This window comes from Spermophilus citellus, assembly GCF_964194105.1.
Source record: "Spermophilus citellus genome assembly, chromosome: 10".
Lineage (NCBI taxonomy): Eukaryota > Metazoa > Chordata > Mammalia > Rodentia > Sciuridae > Spermophilus > Spermophilus citellus.
In genome coordinates this window covers 94,139,851-94,157,336 of record NC_138197.1, presented here as the reverse complement: position 1 = coordinate 94,157,336, position 17,486 = coordinate 94,139,851, and the positions used below count along the sequence as shown (strand labels likewise).

The following is a 17,486-nucleotide window of genomic DNA, read 5'->3' as shown; positions in this document are numbered from 1 at the left end:
ACCTTTTCATTGATTTTAGTGAAGGGATATTTGCAGGTTCACTTTTTGCATAAAATAGTACTCCTGGTGATTTGTTTTGGTCATTTAGCAGTTTTCTATGGGTCTTAGAGCTGGAAATTACCCAAGAGATCTTTTATCCAGCTCTTCAGTTTGCAGAGAAGGAAAGCCAGGGCAACAGAGATTAGCTTACTTTCAAGGTTAGGATGTTAGAAGGTGGTAGAACTAAATATTTGAGTATGGGTTTCCTAACATCTTGCTTCATTATCTTTTCCCCTGTATTTATGATGTTTCTTTAGTATGTCAATTTAGTACATTTTAAATTGTCCTGTTTATAGCTCAGAAAGAATCTACTGCAAAATAGATAATTAGGTTTTTATGTGTAATGATTTCATAGAAAAAAATAACATTTCCCTATTTAGGCTTTTATGAAACTGGATTTCAACAAAACTGGCATTGTGACTCTCACAGACATAAGAAAATGTTATTGTGCCAAGAAGCATCCTCAAGTAATTTCAGGTAATTGTTATGAGTCAAAGTGCATTCGATTTCTAAAATGTTGGTTAATAAAAGCATCATCTTTAAGTTTAAAGCCTTGACTGAGGAAGGAAAAAATAATTTTTGTTTGAACCAGAAACTTGAGAGCTATTTACCATTTTCATTTAAAAGTTCTTAGGTTTACTGTTTATACATGTTTCCCACTCCCTCCCAACCTGATACCCAGGCTGGCCTTGAACTTGTCATCCTCCTGCCTCAGCCGCCTGAGTAGTTGGGATTACAGAAGTGAAAGGATGCCCAGATTTGATATTTATAATTGATATAGAACTCTTATTTTATTTTATTTTTGCTTAGGAGAGGATGAGGAATTTGAGTTTAAAAGAGCAGATTTAGAAAATAGGTAATTATATCTGCCAGTTCTCAGGGTTAGTTTTAATTTATCTCCTTATGTGTTTATTCATTCTAGAAGGATAAAGCAAATTTCCCAAAATAATTCTAGGAATTCAGTTCCTATTGTATTTCTCCTGACTTTTTTTTTACACAATTGATTTATGAATGAACTCTTAATTATAAATAAAGCATTTGACTGCCACTAATCTCCTCTTTCCATTACATTTTTCTTCAGAGAAGTAAAAGTTACTCTCATTTTACACACACACACACACACACACACACACACACACACACATATATATTTACATATATATTTCTGTCCTTAATCTATGTATTTTTCATAGCTGTACATCTACTATAAATATCAAATACCTTTTGAAGATTATTTTTCCTGATTTGAAAGATATATTAAACATATTGCTATATACTTTACGTTTTATAATCAACAGTGTGTTTTGGATCTATTTCCATGTTAATGCATATTGAGTCACTTTGTTTTTACCTTGTACATATTATTATTTTAACAAATCAATATTATACAATTTTCATAGCCTATTGGTGGGCTTTTAATTTCTAATTATTGATATACAACCAATAAAGCAACATATATGCTTATTTATGAGTATAGGCTCATTTTCTTCTGATTCCTTAGATATCAACACCTAGAATTAGTTGGATATCTAGATTTCAAATTTTAATTATACTTCCAGATTATATTGTATAATGATAATACTAGATTATACCACCACTACTTGGAAAATTCTATTCCTTCACAATTTTGCCAACATTTTAACTTTTTGCCCATTTGGTAAGTTAAACATTTTTTTTATTTCCATCTCCTTGATTACTAGAGAATATTTATTGACCATTTTTTTACTATTTTATGACTATTGGCCATCTTTTATGAAGTTTCTGAATTTATCATTTAAATTATATAGTACTATTATTTTAAATTTTTGCTTTTTAATATTAAAAAGATACACTAATTATTTTGTTTTCTTATTAACTTCTGCACATGGTTTGTTTATTAATTTTAATTGGGGAGTAAAAACAGAAAAAAATAGAATTAGTATTGAAGATTAGTGCTAATTATTACTGGTTTCCAAATTTCCAGTAATCTGTTTTAGGTTAAAATAGTTTTATTTGAAGCTGAGTGTGGTGGCACATGCCTATAATCCAGCAGCTTGGGGGCGGGACGTGCTGAGTTAGGAAAATCTCAAGTTCAATGCCAGCCTCAGCAATTTAGTGAGGCTATAATAAGCAACATAATGAGACCCTGTCTCAAAATAAAATATAAAAAGGGCTGAGGATGTGGCTCAGTGGTTAAGCATCCACCCTTAGGTTCAAATCCTGGTGCCAATAAAATAAAATAAAATAATAGTTTCATTGGATTATTAGTGACTTTAAATGAATTACAGTTACTCCAAGAGAATTTCTAATAATATTTCATAGTATACTTTTTACCCTTTAAACATGTCATTCTCTATGCTTTATGTTTAACTAGGCACACTGAATATCAGAACATAACAGTTTACTCATTTCAAAATTAGGTGACTTCATTATTGTTTATTTTTTCTTTTTGTCTTCTAATAATGTTAAATGCTTAACATTATTAGACAGAAGACATTATTAGTTCTATTTTGTGTCATTGAATTGTGGAAGAGGGTTTTTTCTCTTGTTGTTGGGAAGCATTTGTTAGTTTCAAAATTTCTATACTTGGTCTTTGCATTTACATTAAAGAGGACTAGCTAGCAAGCTAAACACTTACGGAAGAGAAACACAAGTTTTTAGAAAAGAAAAACTCTGTTATCTATTATTGCAAACTATTCACATGCCCATCTCTAGGGCAAAAGTTGTTTATCATTTACAATTAATTTCATTTTAAGGCTTTTATACAACATACAATTTTATTTGACTAATACGAAATATTATGTTTTTTTAACTTTAAGTAATCAATTACAAGCATTAAAGTTTAACAGAAATGGGATATCCCAAGTGTTTTTCTGTGTAATGGTATTAGATGTATTGGTTGTGGTCAATATTTTCTAATCTTATGAGGAGTTAAAGATAGTAAAATTAAGTTACATATGATAGCAGATAGGCATTTCCTATGTAGAAGATTTTAAGGAGGTATAAAATCTTTGGATATTTAAAGCATAAATTTAAGTAGGAAAAGTTTTCCTTAGAAAAAAATATTGAACTAGAACTTATCTGTTCAAATGTATGAATGGTGAACAGGGAGAGAATTTTCTCCTGCCAAAATATATATATATATATTTATTTATTTATTTGGTGCTGGGGATTGAACCCAGGGCCTTGTACATGTGAGGTGAGCACTCTACCAACTGAACATATATCCCTAGCCCCCAAATTTATGTTTTTATATAGATTATATTCTGATTAATTTTTAGCCTTGACTAAGAATCGCTTTGTTCTCTATTACTCATGTATGATTTTGAATGACAGAAACCTTCTTGATACCCTAAAAGATTGCATTCATTTAGTTGAAAGGCACTTTACAAGCATTATGTTCTGAATACATTAGAGAATCTCTAGTTTGTGAAAAAGATCCAGCTTTTACCCTAATTTTGTTTACCTTACTAGATAAATGATCAGGGGATATTCCCATTTAATTCTGTTATTTACAATACAACCTGACTCTAAAATATTTTAGAAAGCCACAAAGATTCTTTTAGCCTTTTTCTGCTTTTTCATATGTACCCATTTATTTCCATTTATAATTTGACCGCCTTATATAGCTTCCTTTCCTCTTTAATTCTTGCTTCTTTATTTAAAATAACTTTATTTTTCTGTCATGTTCTCTGCTAAAATTCTGGAAATAGATAATGCAAGAGAAAGAGGGGTGAGGAGGGAGTGGCAAGGTAACGAGATGGAATTAATTATAGCTCATGTTTAAATAAATTGGAGCACAGTTTTACGTACTATTTTGTATTGTTGAAAAGATTTTATAAAATGAATAAGCATTCCTTCATAATCATTATTTTACCAATTTTTAACAGAGACTGTTTCATAGTTGGTATTATTTTACAGGCCATTCCACAGAGGAAGAAATCAAATCATCTTTTCTGGAAACATTAAAGGCCATCTGCAGCAAGTCTGATGAAGTATCATATGGTGAATTTGAAGATTACTACGAAGGTCTAAGCATAGGGATAGCAGATGATTCAGATTTTGTTAACATCTTACGTATTCCATGGGGAATTTAGTTTTAATAATATATAGTGTCTTCAGCACTAAACATTTTATAGTAGAAAGGGATTGAATATAAAATTTGATGAAACAGTAGAGTATATTTTTCTAGGAATTCCTTTACTTTTTCTAAAAAAAAAAATTGAGTCTGAAAAGAGAAATATTGAGAAAACTGGATGTAGGTGAGTGTGTGTGTGTTTGGTGCTGTGTACGTGCTCTCCTGTCTCAAGGTTTGTAAAGCAAGTCCTCAGTTTATTGTCTATCTTTGAGGTCATTTTTTATGAGTCTCAATAGATTAACTGTATGATAGCATCTGTCCAGTGACCAAGCTTCCTGTCCTTCACATACTTTTTCAATCCTCTGCCAGCATTCTCAATTGTAGAAACTGGAATTGTCTCTCAGCCTATAGGATTAAAACAGTTCAACTTGTTTTGAACATGGGAAAATGTTAAAGGATATTTGAGAGAACTTTTCTAAGAAATATGATAATAGATATTTTCTGTAACATTCATATTTAGGTGATTGAAGTTTATCCCTAAAGTGTGTATTTAAACAAATTTGTCTTGTAAATTCTTGTCTTCTAAATTATGTACTGTTGTTTGTTCAAAAGAGCACAGTGTAATTATTCTGGTGACACATTTGTTTTTTTTAATCTTTTTTTTTAACTACCATCCTTATTACCTTCACAGAATTATTATTTATCTAGAAATAATACAATACAGAAGAAAAAAACGTTCTCTTTGATTATTAAAGATTTCAAGAGTCCACTATTTCATACATGGGTCTAAGGGAAAATTTAGTAATTCTCATTCAAAATGTCATAGTGTATTTTGTGTCACAAATGAATGTATGGTATTATAAACATTTCTTTAGTAAATCAAAAGATTAAAATAAATATTATTTAATAGCTAGATATATTGTAATCATTCTTTCTGAATTCTGTATTCCTCACTTGTCTCTGGAAAGATAGAGAGAAAGTAGAGAGAAATTTAAAGAGTTGTTTACAAGTTCATTATTTTAATTTATACGTTAAGATAACACAAATTAGAAAAAAATGTGTCAAGCAAAATAACAGTGGTTCAATACTGCCAACTGTATAGTTGGCAGAATATGACTTTTGGCATATAGTTTCATTCACTTATACTTGGCAACATTATCGAAAGATTGATATGTGTGAATTCAATAAATCCAGTCATACAGTCCAAGATTTCAGGAAGTAGTAAAACTTTCTACTGAAATACCAGAAAGAAAACATGTGAAAAATCTAAAGTGCTTTTTTCACTGGCTACATATCTTATTTTTTTCAATTAAGTAATTTAAATTAAAACAGTATGTTAGAAGACATTTTGGCAGAAATAAATCTATAACTTAATTTGTTAGTCATTTTTTGAAAATAAAGAATCATTTGACTATAGACATCTTAAAACCTAATTCTTTTGTTTAAATGACTAATACAAATGATGCTCAATATGTGCTTAGTGTTTTTTACTGTTAAAATTTTATTTAGTTCTCCTTAAAAAATCTATTAGTGGAGTCTCATATTTTCCTATGAATATAATCAGAAAATACATAGGCTATCATATTGTGAATAAAGATGAGATACTTCTGGAATTTAACATGTTGATGTGAATATTAATATAAACCTCTTAACATAAATATTAACATGTGGTTATTTGTGGTTATCTTTACTTATGAGGCATAGCTTTTTTTCCTATTCTTAATAGTCTTCAAGATTCTGAAACACCTTTTGAATAATTTAAAGACAGATTATGTTAGACTATTGCTATAATAATTTAATAGTTAAATGTATTTTTATGGATCCTGTAGATATTTGAATTTACTGACTTGTGGTGTAGAATTGTTTTCTAGTTAATCATACTGTTGATTTTGTATATAGATTTTACTATACCTCTTTTTATAAAGTTTCAAGGAGTTTTCAGGAAAAACATATTTTATTAGAAAGGGACATTATATAAGAACATAAGTTATATTTTAATGGAAATAATATACATTGGCATGATGGAGCAATTATAGTAGAATTAAAAATGTGTGTTCCTTTTTTAAGGTTTATACAGTATGAATATAACAGCTTAATGAACCAGTGACTGCATAGTCACTTAGAATAATGTATAATTTTGATGCAGCTATAAATGATATCTTATTTAACCCATTACTTTTGACTTCTAATCAAAGTTATTATCAGTTATAATAAGAGAATTGTATGCAATACTACAAATTATTTAACATGTTTTTGTGAGATTATAGTTTATAGTGCTTGAAGAAATAAAAAATACGTAGTGTAATGAATTGTACTTACTACTGGGTTGACCAGGAAAGACAAACATCTACAGTGAAAGTGCTTAAAAAGTAGATGGGCTGACCATATATATATCTCACAAGCCAAGCAAGAGAAGAACGAAGAGAATCCAAAGAGAATCTAGAGTATTGATGGGAATGTATTATTGTCTGATAATGAGAAGAACCACATGTAATATCCCTTCATTTTTATTTTAACGTTACACAAACTTTAAGGAAAACTTGTTTATTGGATTGCTTCACTTAATTTAATAAAGAATAAATGCCCATATTGGAACAATTATTCATTTGGCCATTATTTAATAATTTAAAATTGGTGGGTAGCACCATCCATGCAATTTGCCAAAGGCTCCGAGATATTCTAGATCTTTCTCACACTCCCAGTCAGCCTCAAGTCTATCATTGGTCACTTCTGAATCTGTATTTACTATTCTCAATGCTTACACCTTAGGTTAAGCTCTTACCATTCCTTATGTAGTGTTGGCCTCTGCCGCAGTCTGGCTGGGCACAATTCAGGAGCCACTTGTCAAAAGAAACTAACTTTATTTTTAGAACTACAAATGCCAAACAAAACAGCTCCTCAGGAAAAAACCCTCAGAGCCCAACTGCCACCACTGGCTTCCCACAAGCCTCTCACCCCCACACAACCCTCACCACCTCCCACAATCCTCCTGTTCTTGAGGCTGATTGGCTGGGTCGCGTGGGCGGAGCCAAAGAAGTCCCCCAATGAGCAGCTCCAGAGCCAATCAGCTAGATGTTGCTGGGGCCGCTGTGAGCCAATCATCAGCTGGCAGTCTGAAGGGCAGGGAAACAGCCCAATGAACATCACCGCAGAGGAGCCAATCAGCTAGATGTTGCTGGGGCCGCTGTGAGCCAATCATCAGCTGGCAGTCTGAAGGGCAGGGAAACAGCCCAATGAACATCACCGCAGAGGAGCCAATCAGCTAGATGTTGCTGGGGCTGCTGTGAGCCAATCATCAGCCGGCAGCTGGAAGTTTGCTGGCAGCTGGAAGTTTGCTGGGGCCCCTTTGGCTGTGGCTCTCAACAGGCCTCCATCACCCTGTGCTGCCTCCTCTACCCTATTTCAACCCATTCTACATGTTGCTTTCAACTGACCTTTTTAAAATGTACATTATTTGTTGAATAACATTCTTCCCTGATAACCCATATCTTGCAGAAAAAGTCAGACTTCTGACCTTAACACACAAAACCTAACTGATCTGTTCTCCCCAATCTTGTCTTCCTATACTCAGCTCATTCCTCACATTTTTCTAGCCAATCTCAGCTACTTATAACTTTTAAAATGGATTGTGAGGTTTCAAATTGTAGTACTTTCATACAAGCTCTACTACTTTCATTTAAAGTGACTATCTCTATACATGTAAATTAATTTTTTTCTGGTCTTCTAACACTACCTCTAGAATACTACTACTTGTCTTTGGGGATCCCAGAGGTACACTGGGTAAACTGGCATTTATCACTTTACACTATAATCATTGCTTTGCTAATGCTTATATTTCTCCCATTCAATTGCAAACTCTTTTAAGGTAGTAACTATCTTATTTACCTAGTGATCCTGGTGTCTAATTACAGTGTCTGACTTGGGATAGGTATTAAATCAGTATTTGCAGGCTATATGTGATTATTGAGCAGCCATTGTTATGGTTCTTGAATATGAACACTTTTGGATTAAAACACTTTAGCACAAACTATGTAAATAGTATAAATGTGCTACTTAGTGCAAGATTCAACTAAAGGGACAATAAGGAATCCATTTTCATTAGGAGGAATGTTTTAGTGATCTGTTCACAGAATGGTTAAGTACCATAAATTATAATGTATTGTGTATTTTAAAAATAATTTAAAATTAGATTTATTATTATTTTTCACCATAAAAGTATTAAGTGTTATGGTTTAGATATGAGGTGTCCCTCTAAAACTCATATGTGAGACAATCCAAGAATGTTCAGGGGGTGAATTGGTTATGTTATGAGAGTGTAACCTAATCAGTGGATTAATACACTGATATAGATTAACTGAGTGGTAACTGGAAGCAGGTAGGGTGTGGTTAGAGGAGATAGGTCACTGCCATGCCTTTGGGGTTTGTTATTTTGTTCCTGTTGAGCAGAGTTCCCTCTCTATTTCCTGGTGGTCATATCCTGAGATACTTTGCTCCACCATGCTCTTATGCCATGATGTTCTGCCTCACCTGGAGCCCAAAGCTGTGTAGTCAGCTTAACATGGACTGAACCCCTGAAACCTTGAACCAAAATAGTAATTTCCTCTTCGAATTATTCTTGTCTAGTCTTTTGGTCACAGAAACAGAAAGCCTACTAAAACATTAAATACATGAAGTGATGGATTTGTTAACCTGAATTGATCTTTCTACATTGTAAACATGCATCAAAACATATCATATCCCATAAATATGTAGAATTATTATTTGTCAACTAAAAGCAAAACAAAAAGAATATACAGACTGAATTTTTGCTAGCATGATTGGCCACAAAGACTCACTGCTCAGGTACTACCATATTCAATTCAACTATTTGGAACTCAGGTAACATCTGATGCCTAGCTAACTAGACTGCTAAGCTTAGTAAGTTTTGTCCATGAAAACAGTTTTGGTAGAGCCTTAAATGGTCTTGCATCCACCTGTGGATTAGAACAACTTCTGGTTGCCTGACAAACAATAAGGCAGCCAGATCCTTCCCCTAGAATGTTGCTGCTGCCTCCTGCTGTGAGCTTTTCATACACAGCAGGGCTTGGAGCTCTAAAAAGGAAAAGCTGCTGCCTTCTTGCTGAGAAATGTTTGCTTAATACACAGACACACAGAATTTGGTTCAAAATGTATGTCATTATAACCTGGCAATGAGGGAAGTGTAGCTAATTCTCACCTATGTCAAGGATTTTTGGGGCAATCATGGTTAACTACTAAAAGGAACCTTTTAGTTGTGTGTTACTAAATCAGCTTAAGTCAGTTCACAGCAGCAGTTCTGTTAGACATGGCAGTCAGCAAATGGCACGGCTCACTGTCTGACATAGGGGGTTACAGATTCAAACACCTCCGGGGCATACTTGATATAACATGGGCACCAAGTAGGCATAAAGCAGTGCAGGAGGCCTGCCTGTGTTGTCCCACGGGAATAATAATCCACCACTCTGAAACATGATTTAAGAAGGTATTATTGGGATGGAAATTAGAATATTTCATATAAAAATTGGAACAATGAAAGATTTTGGAGATTGTATAAGTTGTGAAAATGTAGTAATGGATATACATCTTTAGATTTTTCTTTTTAATCTTTTATAAACTGATTTGTATAGTTTTTGGATATCGAAGTAAGGCAGAGTTATTTGGAAGGACTTGAATAAAAAATTTACCTGTCTAGTGACAAATCTAATGCAGGAGAAACAATCAAGCTTCCTGTTGCGTTTATTTTTTTTCAAGTTAGAATGGGACTTCTGAGACATGGGTAATTGAGTTTTGATATAAAATGAAAGGATTTTTACCTTTGCAGCTGTATGCTGAATTTCCTGGGATTTTATGATGATAAAGCCGATATGAAAAACTTAACTGGATGTCAAGGAAATCATTATGTGTCACTTATGAAATGTTGTACATTTATTCAATAGTTGAAGAGTCTTTTACAGAAGATTTTTAGAAAACATATATTGCCCAGGAAAAGTTATTTTGAGGAAGCAGTCAGATGACCATTCCATCTGGAAAATGTATGTGCTTGTATTTATATCTTAATTGAAATGTTGTTGTAACAGAATCAGATTTCAAACTTGAGCCCTCCTATAAATTAGCTGTTTGAATCTGGGAGGCTGCTTATCAATAAGTCTCTATTTTTGCAACTATACTTGATGTGATTATTGAATAGATATGAGCATCCCTATAGGTGTAGATTGAGGTATAGATATAATGTTTACTACAGTCATGTATGAAAAGTTCACTCAGTATATATTTCTTGCCTAAGACAAAAAAAAATCAATTAAAAGTTTTTTCCCTGATTATTCCACACGGCAATTATTAAAGCTATTAAGAGACACTTTTAAAATGTGTACAAATAATCTTTATGCCACTACTTCCTTCTTCATCTAATTAATCTCCATTATTATCAAACTTCTTCCTTCAGCACAACCCAGAAGGAAATAAAGATCTTTCATTAAGGCTATCAACTCTTCCTTCCAAGCATGCAGTGAAGGGGCAGGTTAAAGTAAGATCAATATAAAAATTTGTTTTTATTCAAGTTAACTGGGAGATGATAGATGTGTAAGGCTAATTTTGGAGTCAACATTCCTAGTATCTCTGGCATACACATTAAGAGCACTTTTTATAACCCTGGACCCTGCAACAGATTACATTTTCCCAAAATAGCTGCATCTGAATTTCTCATTCTATATATTATTCTTGCATAGTAAACTCCACATCAGGAGGTGTCCCCTTTACTTGGATCTGGGTGACTTGTTCCTTGCTTGCAGCTAATAGTTGATGGCTCAAGTGTTACTGCAAGGAAAATCCGTTTTGCCTTATTTTCTGGGATCCTTAAGCCACCAGGTAAGAAGTCAGACTATCTGGGACTGTCAAACTGGAGAGGCCACATGCAGGTTCTCTGGTTCATAGCCAGAGCAGAGCTCCTGGCTGAGAGCAGGCAACAATTGTCTACCACATGAATGAGACACCTTGGGTTGATTGCAGTCCTAGTCACCTTCTCACTAGTAGAAGGATCCCAAGTGACAGCCACCCAGTCCGGACTTTCATATTCTTGATTGATTCCTTTGTGAACAAAATAAAATGATTGCTTTAAACTGAGTTGTGGCATTATTATAAATTTTTACAGCAATAGTAAGTAGAACGAGTCTTTTATTAGAATTTGAATAAAAGCAAAATTACTAAAAACATTTTTCAAATATTTAGGGGATTCAATTAATTTGACCCACAGTTTACAAAAAATACTGCTAAGACACTAAAGAAAAATATAAACATGATATTATTATCATGTAGTGTGATCTGATGTAGAAAGTGATCTGATAAAGTGTGTGTCACAGAGTCCAAAAGGTAATGCTTTCTTAAAAATATTAACTCAAAATGTAAAGTGAAGGCCTTGCTGACTACATATCTGAATGTGCAGCAGTTTCTCATTAATTGCATTAGTTCTTGCAATTAGAGTGTTTATTTATAACTTTCCTAGATTATCATGTAATTTTCTTGGTAAAAAAATTTGCCAATTTCCTCTAATAATTGTACTGATGACTTATAAATATGGCAAGATAATTTACAGAGAAATAAAGAAGACTGAAGTCTGAGTCCTGAATACATTTAGAAGGATTTTAAGTCTGAAGTGGCCAACAAAAAGACTGAAACAGGTTGCCCAGGGAGATAGAAGTCAGAAGAATGCAGTGTCATGGAAATCAACAAATCAGTCTATAGTCAGGAATGAGAAGTGATAAACTATGTTGAATAAAAGGAAGGCTATTGGATTTGACAATAGGAAATAGTGAACAAAAGCCAGGTTGACATGGACTGAAGAGGATGAGTTTAGTGTTAAAAGATCTATTTGAGGACTTTTAAAAAATTTATTCTAATTAGTTATACATGACAGCACAATTCATTTCATTTTATTGCACAAATGGAGCACAACTTTTCATTTCTCTGGTTGTACACGATGTAGAGATGCACCATTTAAATGTGCAATCATACATGTACCAAGGGTAATGATGTCCTTTTCATTTCACCATTTTTCCTATCCCCATGCCCACTCTTTATCCCTCCTTCCCCTTTGCCCAATCCAAAGTTCCTCCATATTTCCCATGCCCTCCCACCCAATTATGGATTAGCATTCACTTATCAGAGAGAACATTCAGCCCTTGGTTTTTTTTGAGATTGGCTTACTTTGCTTAGTATGATATTCTCCAACTCCATTAATTTACCTGCAAATGACATAATTTTATTCTCTTTTAATGATGAGTAATATTTTGAAGAGAAGCAGAGATACAGGACAATAACTAAATGTTAGTATAGGGTCCTGTAAGCTTATTTTTTTCTTTTTATCATAGATTGAGAATGTTTGTGTAACGACAGCAGTGATAAATCACAGAAACCAGCGTGACTTGGGGACTTAAAGGCACTTTCTCAAATGCTCAGACCTATGTGAGATTTCCAGGTCCCTATAGGACAGATCATTGGCAGAGGAAAGCCCAGTCCCCAAACAACTAAGATTGAATGTCCTGTCAGCAGAGCTGGAACTAAAGTAAAGCACACAGACAACAACTCCAGACATAAAATTTAAAGCAACATAAAAACAAAACAAAACAACAAGACACTCAATAATCATACAAGCTATTTTAATATAACAATTTAAAAATAAAATTAATTTTGAAATAAAATTAAAGTTAAAATAAGCTGAATATAAAAATTATAAATATTGAGATACTGTATATTAAAATTAATAATACAGATCTCCTTTCTCCTTACATTTTAAATATTTTATTGTTCATGGACATTTTTGTATTAAGTTTTATTTTTAAAAATATCATATTAAAGTAAAGTTGTCTTGACCATTGAGTTTTTTTGTGTCCTGGTAGTTTTGCATCTGAGGAAGCTACCTCTAACACCGGCCCCAGCCCTGTGCTTCCTCCCAGCCCAGTGAATGAGAAATAAAGGAGTGTGACTCTTTGCAAATATAAGAAGAGTGTACCGTATACTTCAGAATTTTTATTTTTATGTTTTTGGAGCTTAATATCAAGATTTTTTAAATGAGTTTATTTTTTCAAGAAGTTTCAAGTTCACAGCAAAATTGAGAGAAAAGTACTGAGATCATTCATATGCCTCTTGTCTCCACACATGCAATGCTCTCCCACTGTCAACAGCCCTCACCAGTAATATGTTTGTTACAGTTGGTGAACTTACATTGACACACAACTGTCCAAAGTCTGTATTTTATATCAATATTCCATCTTGGCGGTATGCATCCTATGATTTGAACAAAAGTACAATGACATGCTAGGAGCCACAAGCAAATATACGATGTATGGCACCTTTGGTTGTAAAGTGACGCCAGCTAGCCACTGAGATGATTATGTTAAGATTTACATTCATATGGAAATTGGACTCCCGCTGTTCACCTTGGCCTGCTACGGGATTCATGTTACGGGACTCATGGAGAGTTCCCATTGGTTGGGGAAGGATAGTAGGAGGGAATTCCGGGGGAGGTCCGGGGGACCCCCGGTTCCGGGGACTCGCGGTTCCGGTCAGACGCCCGCGTGGGAGGACCGGTTTTGGCTTGCTGGCGCTGAGTGTTGGCGGCTTTTTCAAAATAAAGTTTTGTTCCTGCTTGAGTGGCTCGTGATTCTGTGCCCAGCCAAGACTGCGGCAATGACATATATCCACCACTGTAGTATCCTAAGAGTATCTTCACTACCCTGAAGATCTCCTGTGTTTGAACTTTATGTCCCCCTTCCTCACGCTCCTGTGCCCTGAATCCTGGAAGTCACTGGTCTTTTTACTATCACTATAGTTTACCCATTTCCAGAATGTCATGAAGTTGGAATCACATAGTATGTAGCTTTTTGCACTGGCTTCTTTCACTTAATAATACACAGTTGAGTTTCCTCCATGTTCTTTTCATGGCTTAATACCTAATTTCTTTTTATTGCTGAATACTATTTCATGTCTGGATGTACCACAGACTGTTTATCATTCACCTACTGCAGAATAACTTGGTTCCTTCCAAGTTTTAACAATTATAAAATAAAACTGCTATAAACATCTGTGGGCAGGTCTTTGTGTGAAACTGTGCTTTCAACTTCTTTGGTAAAGACCAAGAATGTGAATTTTATAAGAAACTGTCAAATTGTCTTCCAAGGTAACTGTACCATTTCACATTCCCACCATTAACGAATAGGATTTCCTGTTGCTACCCATCCCCTCTAGCATCTGGGTTGCCAATGTTCCTAATTTTGAACATTCTAATAGGTTTGCAGTGGTCTGTTATTGTTTCATTTCTCTGATGGCATATGTTGTGGAACACAGTTTTATTTGCTTGTCTGTTACCTATGTATTTTATTTGGTAAATCCTTTAATTTAGTGCCTCAAATGGCAATGCCAATTTTGAATTCCCATTCAAAGTTTTGTGGTTAGGAAGTTTTAAGGGCACAGCACATGTTCCGTTACTTCATAAGCAAAATTTTCTGTCTCCTTCAGTGACTTGTCTACCACAGAAGCTCAAAGGATGTCAAGTGTATCATTGTAAATGCTTGATTGGTCACAATAAAAAATCTTGGCTCTCTGTTATCAATAAGTGATTTGCCTTAAAAACCAATGGGATGTGGGCTGGGGATGTGGCTCAAGTGGTAGCATGCTCGCCTGGCATGCGTGCGGCTCGAGTTTGATCCTCAGCACCACATTCTCTCTCTCTCTCTCTCTCTCTCTCTCTCTCTCTCTCTCTCTCTCTCTCTCTCAAAACAAAAACAAAAACAACAAAAAAACCAATGGGATGAAATGGGAAAAAAAAGTTCTTGGACTATTGTAGGTACTCAGAAAGACCCTAATTACTGTTAGGGGTTGGATTTTGACTACTGCCTCTCCCTTCAGTTTTATGTTGACATTCTAACCCCTAGGACCTCAGAATGTCACTTTATTGGGATACAGGGTCTTTACAGAGGTAATCAAACAAAGATTAAGATGGACCCTAATCCAGTGTGATTGAGGTCTGCATAAAAGGGAATACTTGGACATAGATACATGCAGAGGGAAGATTGAGGAGATACCAGGAAAACAAACATGAAGGCAGCCAAGGAGGGAGGCCTGGAACAGATTCTTCCCTTGCAGCTCTAGAAGCACCAACCTCATCTTCATTACTGACTTCTAGCCTCCAGAACGGAGATGATGGATTTCTGCTGTTGAAACCACCCGGCATGTGGTAGTTTGTTAAGGTAGCCCTAGAGAATATGTTGTTTATATCCCTCTGGCTGCTGTTTCTTTCTGTTCGTTCATTTCACACAAAACAATAGTACTTATTACTGAGGTGAGGAATTTTTCATATTAACTACAGAGAACTGATCACCAGAGAAAATTGGTCTTTTCATTTTCAGTGCAAACATGGTCATTTAAACCTTGAAGAGTCTTCCTCTCCAAGCCCGTTTCCTTATTCCTTCAATCCATCTCCAATTCCCTGTCATTTTCTTCCTGCATAAGATTTAGCTGACATAGGAATAAATTCCTATGAAAGAAAGAGGCATAATTTGTTAGTAAATGTGTTTTTTTTTGTAGCTATTTCCTTGAGCAACTTTTAACAGAGTGCACTACTGTGCAATACAATTTCTATCTTGTCGTTATTTGTTTTTAGAAGAGGAGAAATGGGTTGCCCAGGGCATTATAAAATGTGGGTAGGGAGGGAAATGTTGGAAAAGTTTTTGGAAGAATTTGATATCCAGGCTTCAGTTCTTCTAATAAATGCATACCTTAACAATTTAAAATTTTTAATTCTGTATGGAGTTCATATTTTTAAATAGGCAACATTAAATCATTTCCATTCAGCATCATAGTTAAAATTTTAGTTGAGAGATGAAATTGCATGTATTTACTGTGTACAACATGATGTTTTGGAGCTCATCTATATCTTATGGAATGACTAAATTTTTCTAATTACCAGATGCATTACCTCATAATTATATTTTTTGTAATGACAGTACTTATACTCTTGGTATCTTCTATATAAATTTTTGTATCTTTTAATCAGTCTTTCCCAAATAGCTCCCCCAGTCAAACACCTCAAACTCTGGTAATCACCATTCTACTCTCTACTTCTCTGAGACCAAATGTTTTGTATTCCACAAGATTGAGATAATGCAATATTTGTCTTTCTATACCTGGCTTATTTCACTTAACATAATTTCCTCCTAGCTCATCAGTGTCACAAATGATAGGATATCTGTTTTTTTTTTTTATGGATGACTAGTATTCCATTGTGCAAATGTACAATATTTTTCTATCCATTAATCCATTGTTGAAAATTTAAGTTGATTCAATATCATGGCTATTATGAATAGTGCTGAAATGAACATGTGAGTACAGATAACTCTTCAATATACCAATTTCATTTATTTTGGATATATATCAAACAGTGGGGCTTCTGAGTCATACAGCAGTTTACCCACCAATAATGTGCAAGGGCTCCCTTTCTACACAACACTTTTAATCTTTTGTCTATAATAACAGCCATTCTCACAAGTGTGAGGTGATATTCCATTGTGGTTTTGATTTGTATTTCTCTGATGATTTGATATCTTGAATATTTTTTTGTATACCAATTGGCCATTTGCATGTCTTTTTTTTTTGAGAAATGTCTATTCAGGCCCTTTCCCAATTTTTTAAAAAACATTTATTTTTTAGTTTTAAGTGGACACAACATCTTTATTTTACATTTATGTGGTGCTGATGATTAAACTCAGTGCCTCAAGCATGCTAGGCAAGCACTCTACCACTGAGCCATAACCCCAGACCACCCTTTCCCAATTTTTAATTGAGTTATTTTCTTGCTATTTTTTTCTTTTTTTTATTGGTTGTTTACAACATTACAAAGCTCTTGACATATCATATTTCATACATTAGATTGAAGTGGGTTATGAACTCCCAATTTTACCCCAAATGCAGATTGCAGAATCACGTCGGTTACACATCCACAATTTTACATAATGCCCTATTAGTAATTGTTGTATTCTGCTACCTTTCCTATCCCCTACTATCCCCCCAACCCCTTCCCTCACATCTTCTCTCTCTACCCCATCTACTGTAATTCATTTCTCTCCTTGTTTATTTTCCCATTCCCCTCACAACCTCTTATATGTAATTTTGTATACCAATGAGGGTCTCCCATTATTTCCATGCAATTTCCCTTTTCTCTCCCTTTCCCTCCCATCTCATGTCTCTGTTTAAAGTTAATTTTTTCTTCCTGCTCTTCCTCCCTACTCTGTTTATAGTTGCTCTCATTATATCAAAGAAGACATTTGGTATTTGTTTTCTAGGGATTGGCTAGCTTCACTAAGCATAAGCTGCTCTAGTGCCA

The 17,486-nt window shown here is 34.2% G+C and overlaps 1 protein-coding gene across 1 annotated transcript in view; it reads left to right on the top strand.

Annotated features, from left to right (window-relative positions):
• The window catches only part of CAPS2 (calcyphosine 2), a gene marked incomplete at its 3' end in the record, with an annotated part of 44,565 nt that extends 40,450 nt beyond the window's left edge, over positions 1-4,115 (top strand). The window contains 2 exon segments of the mRNA XM_081311274.1: positions 420-516; positions 3,940-4,115. Of these exon segments, the coding sequence (XP_081167400.1) occupies positions 420-516; positions 3,940-4,115 (273 nt within the window).
• Positions 4,116-17,486: the final 13,371 nt, after the last annotated feature.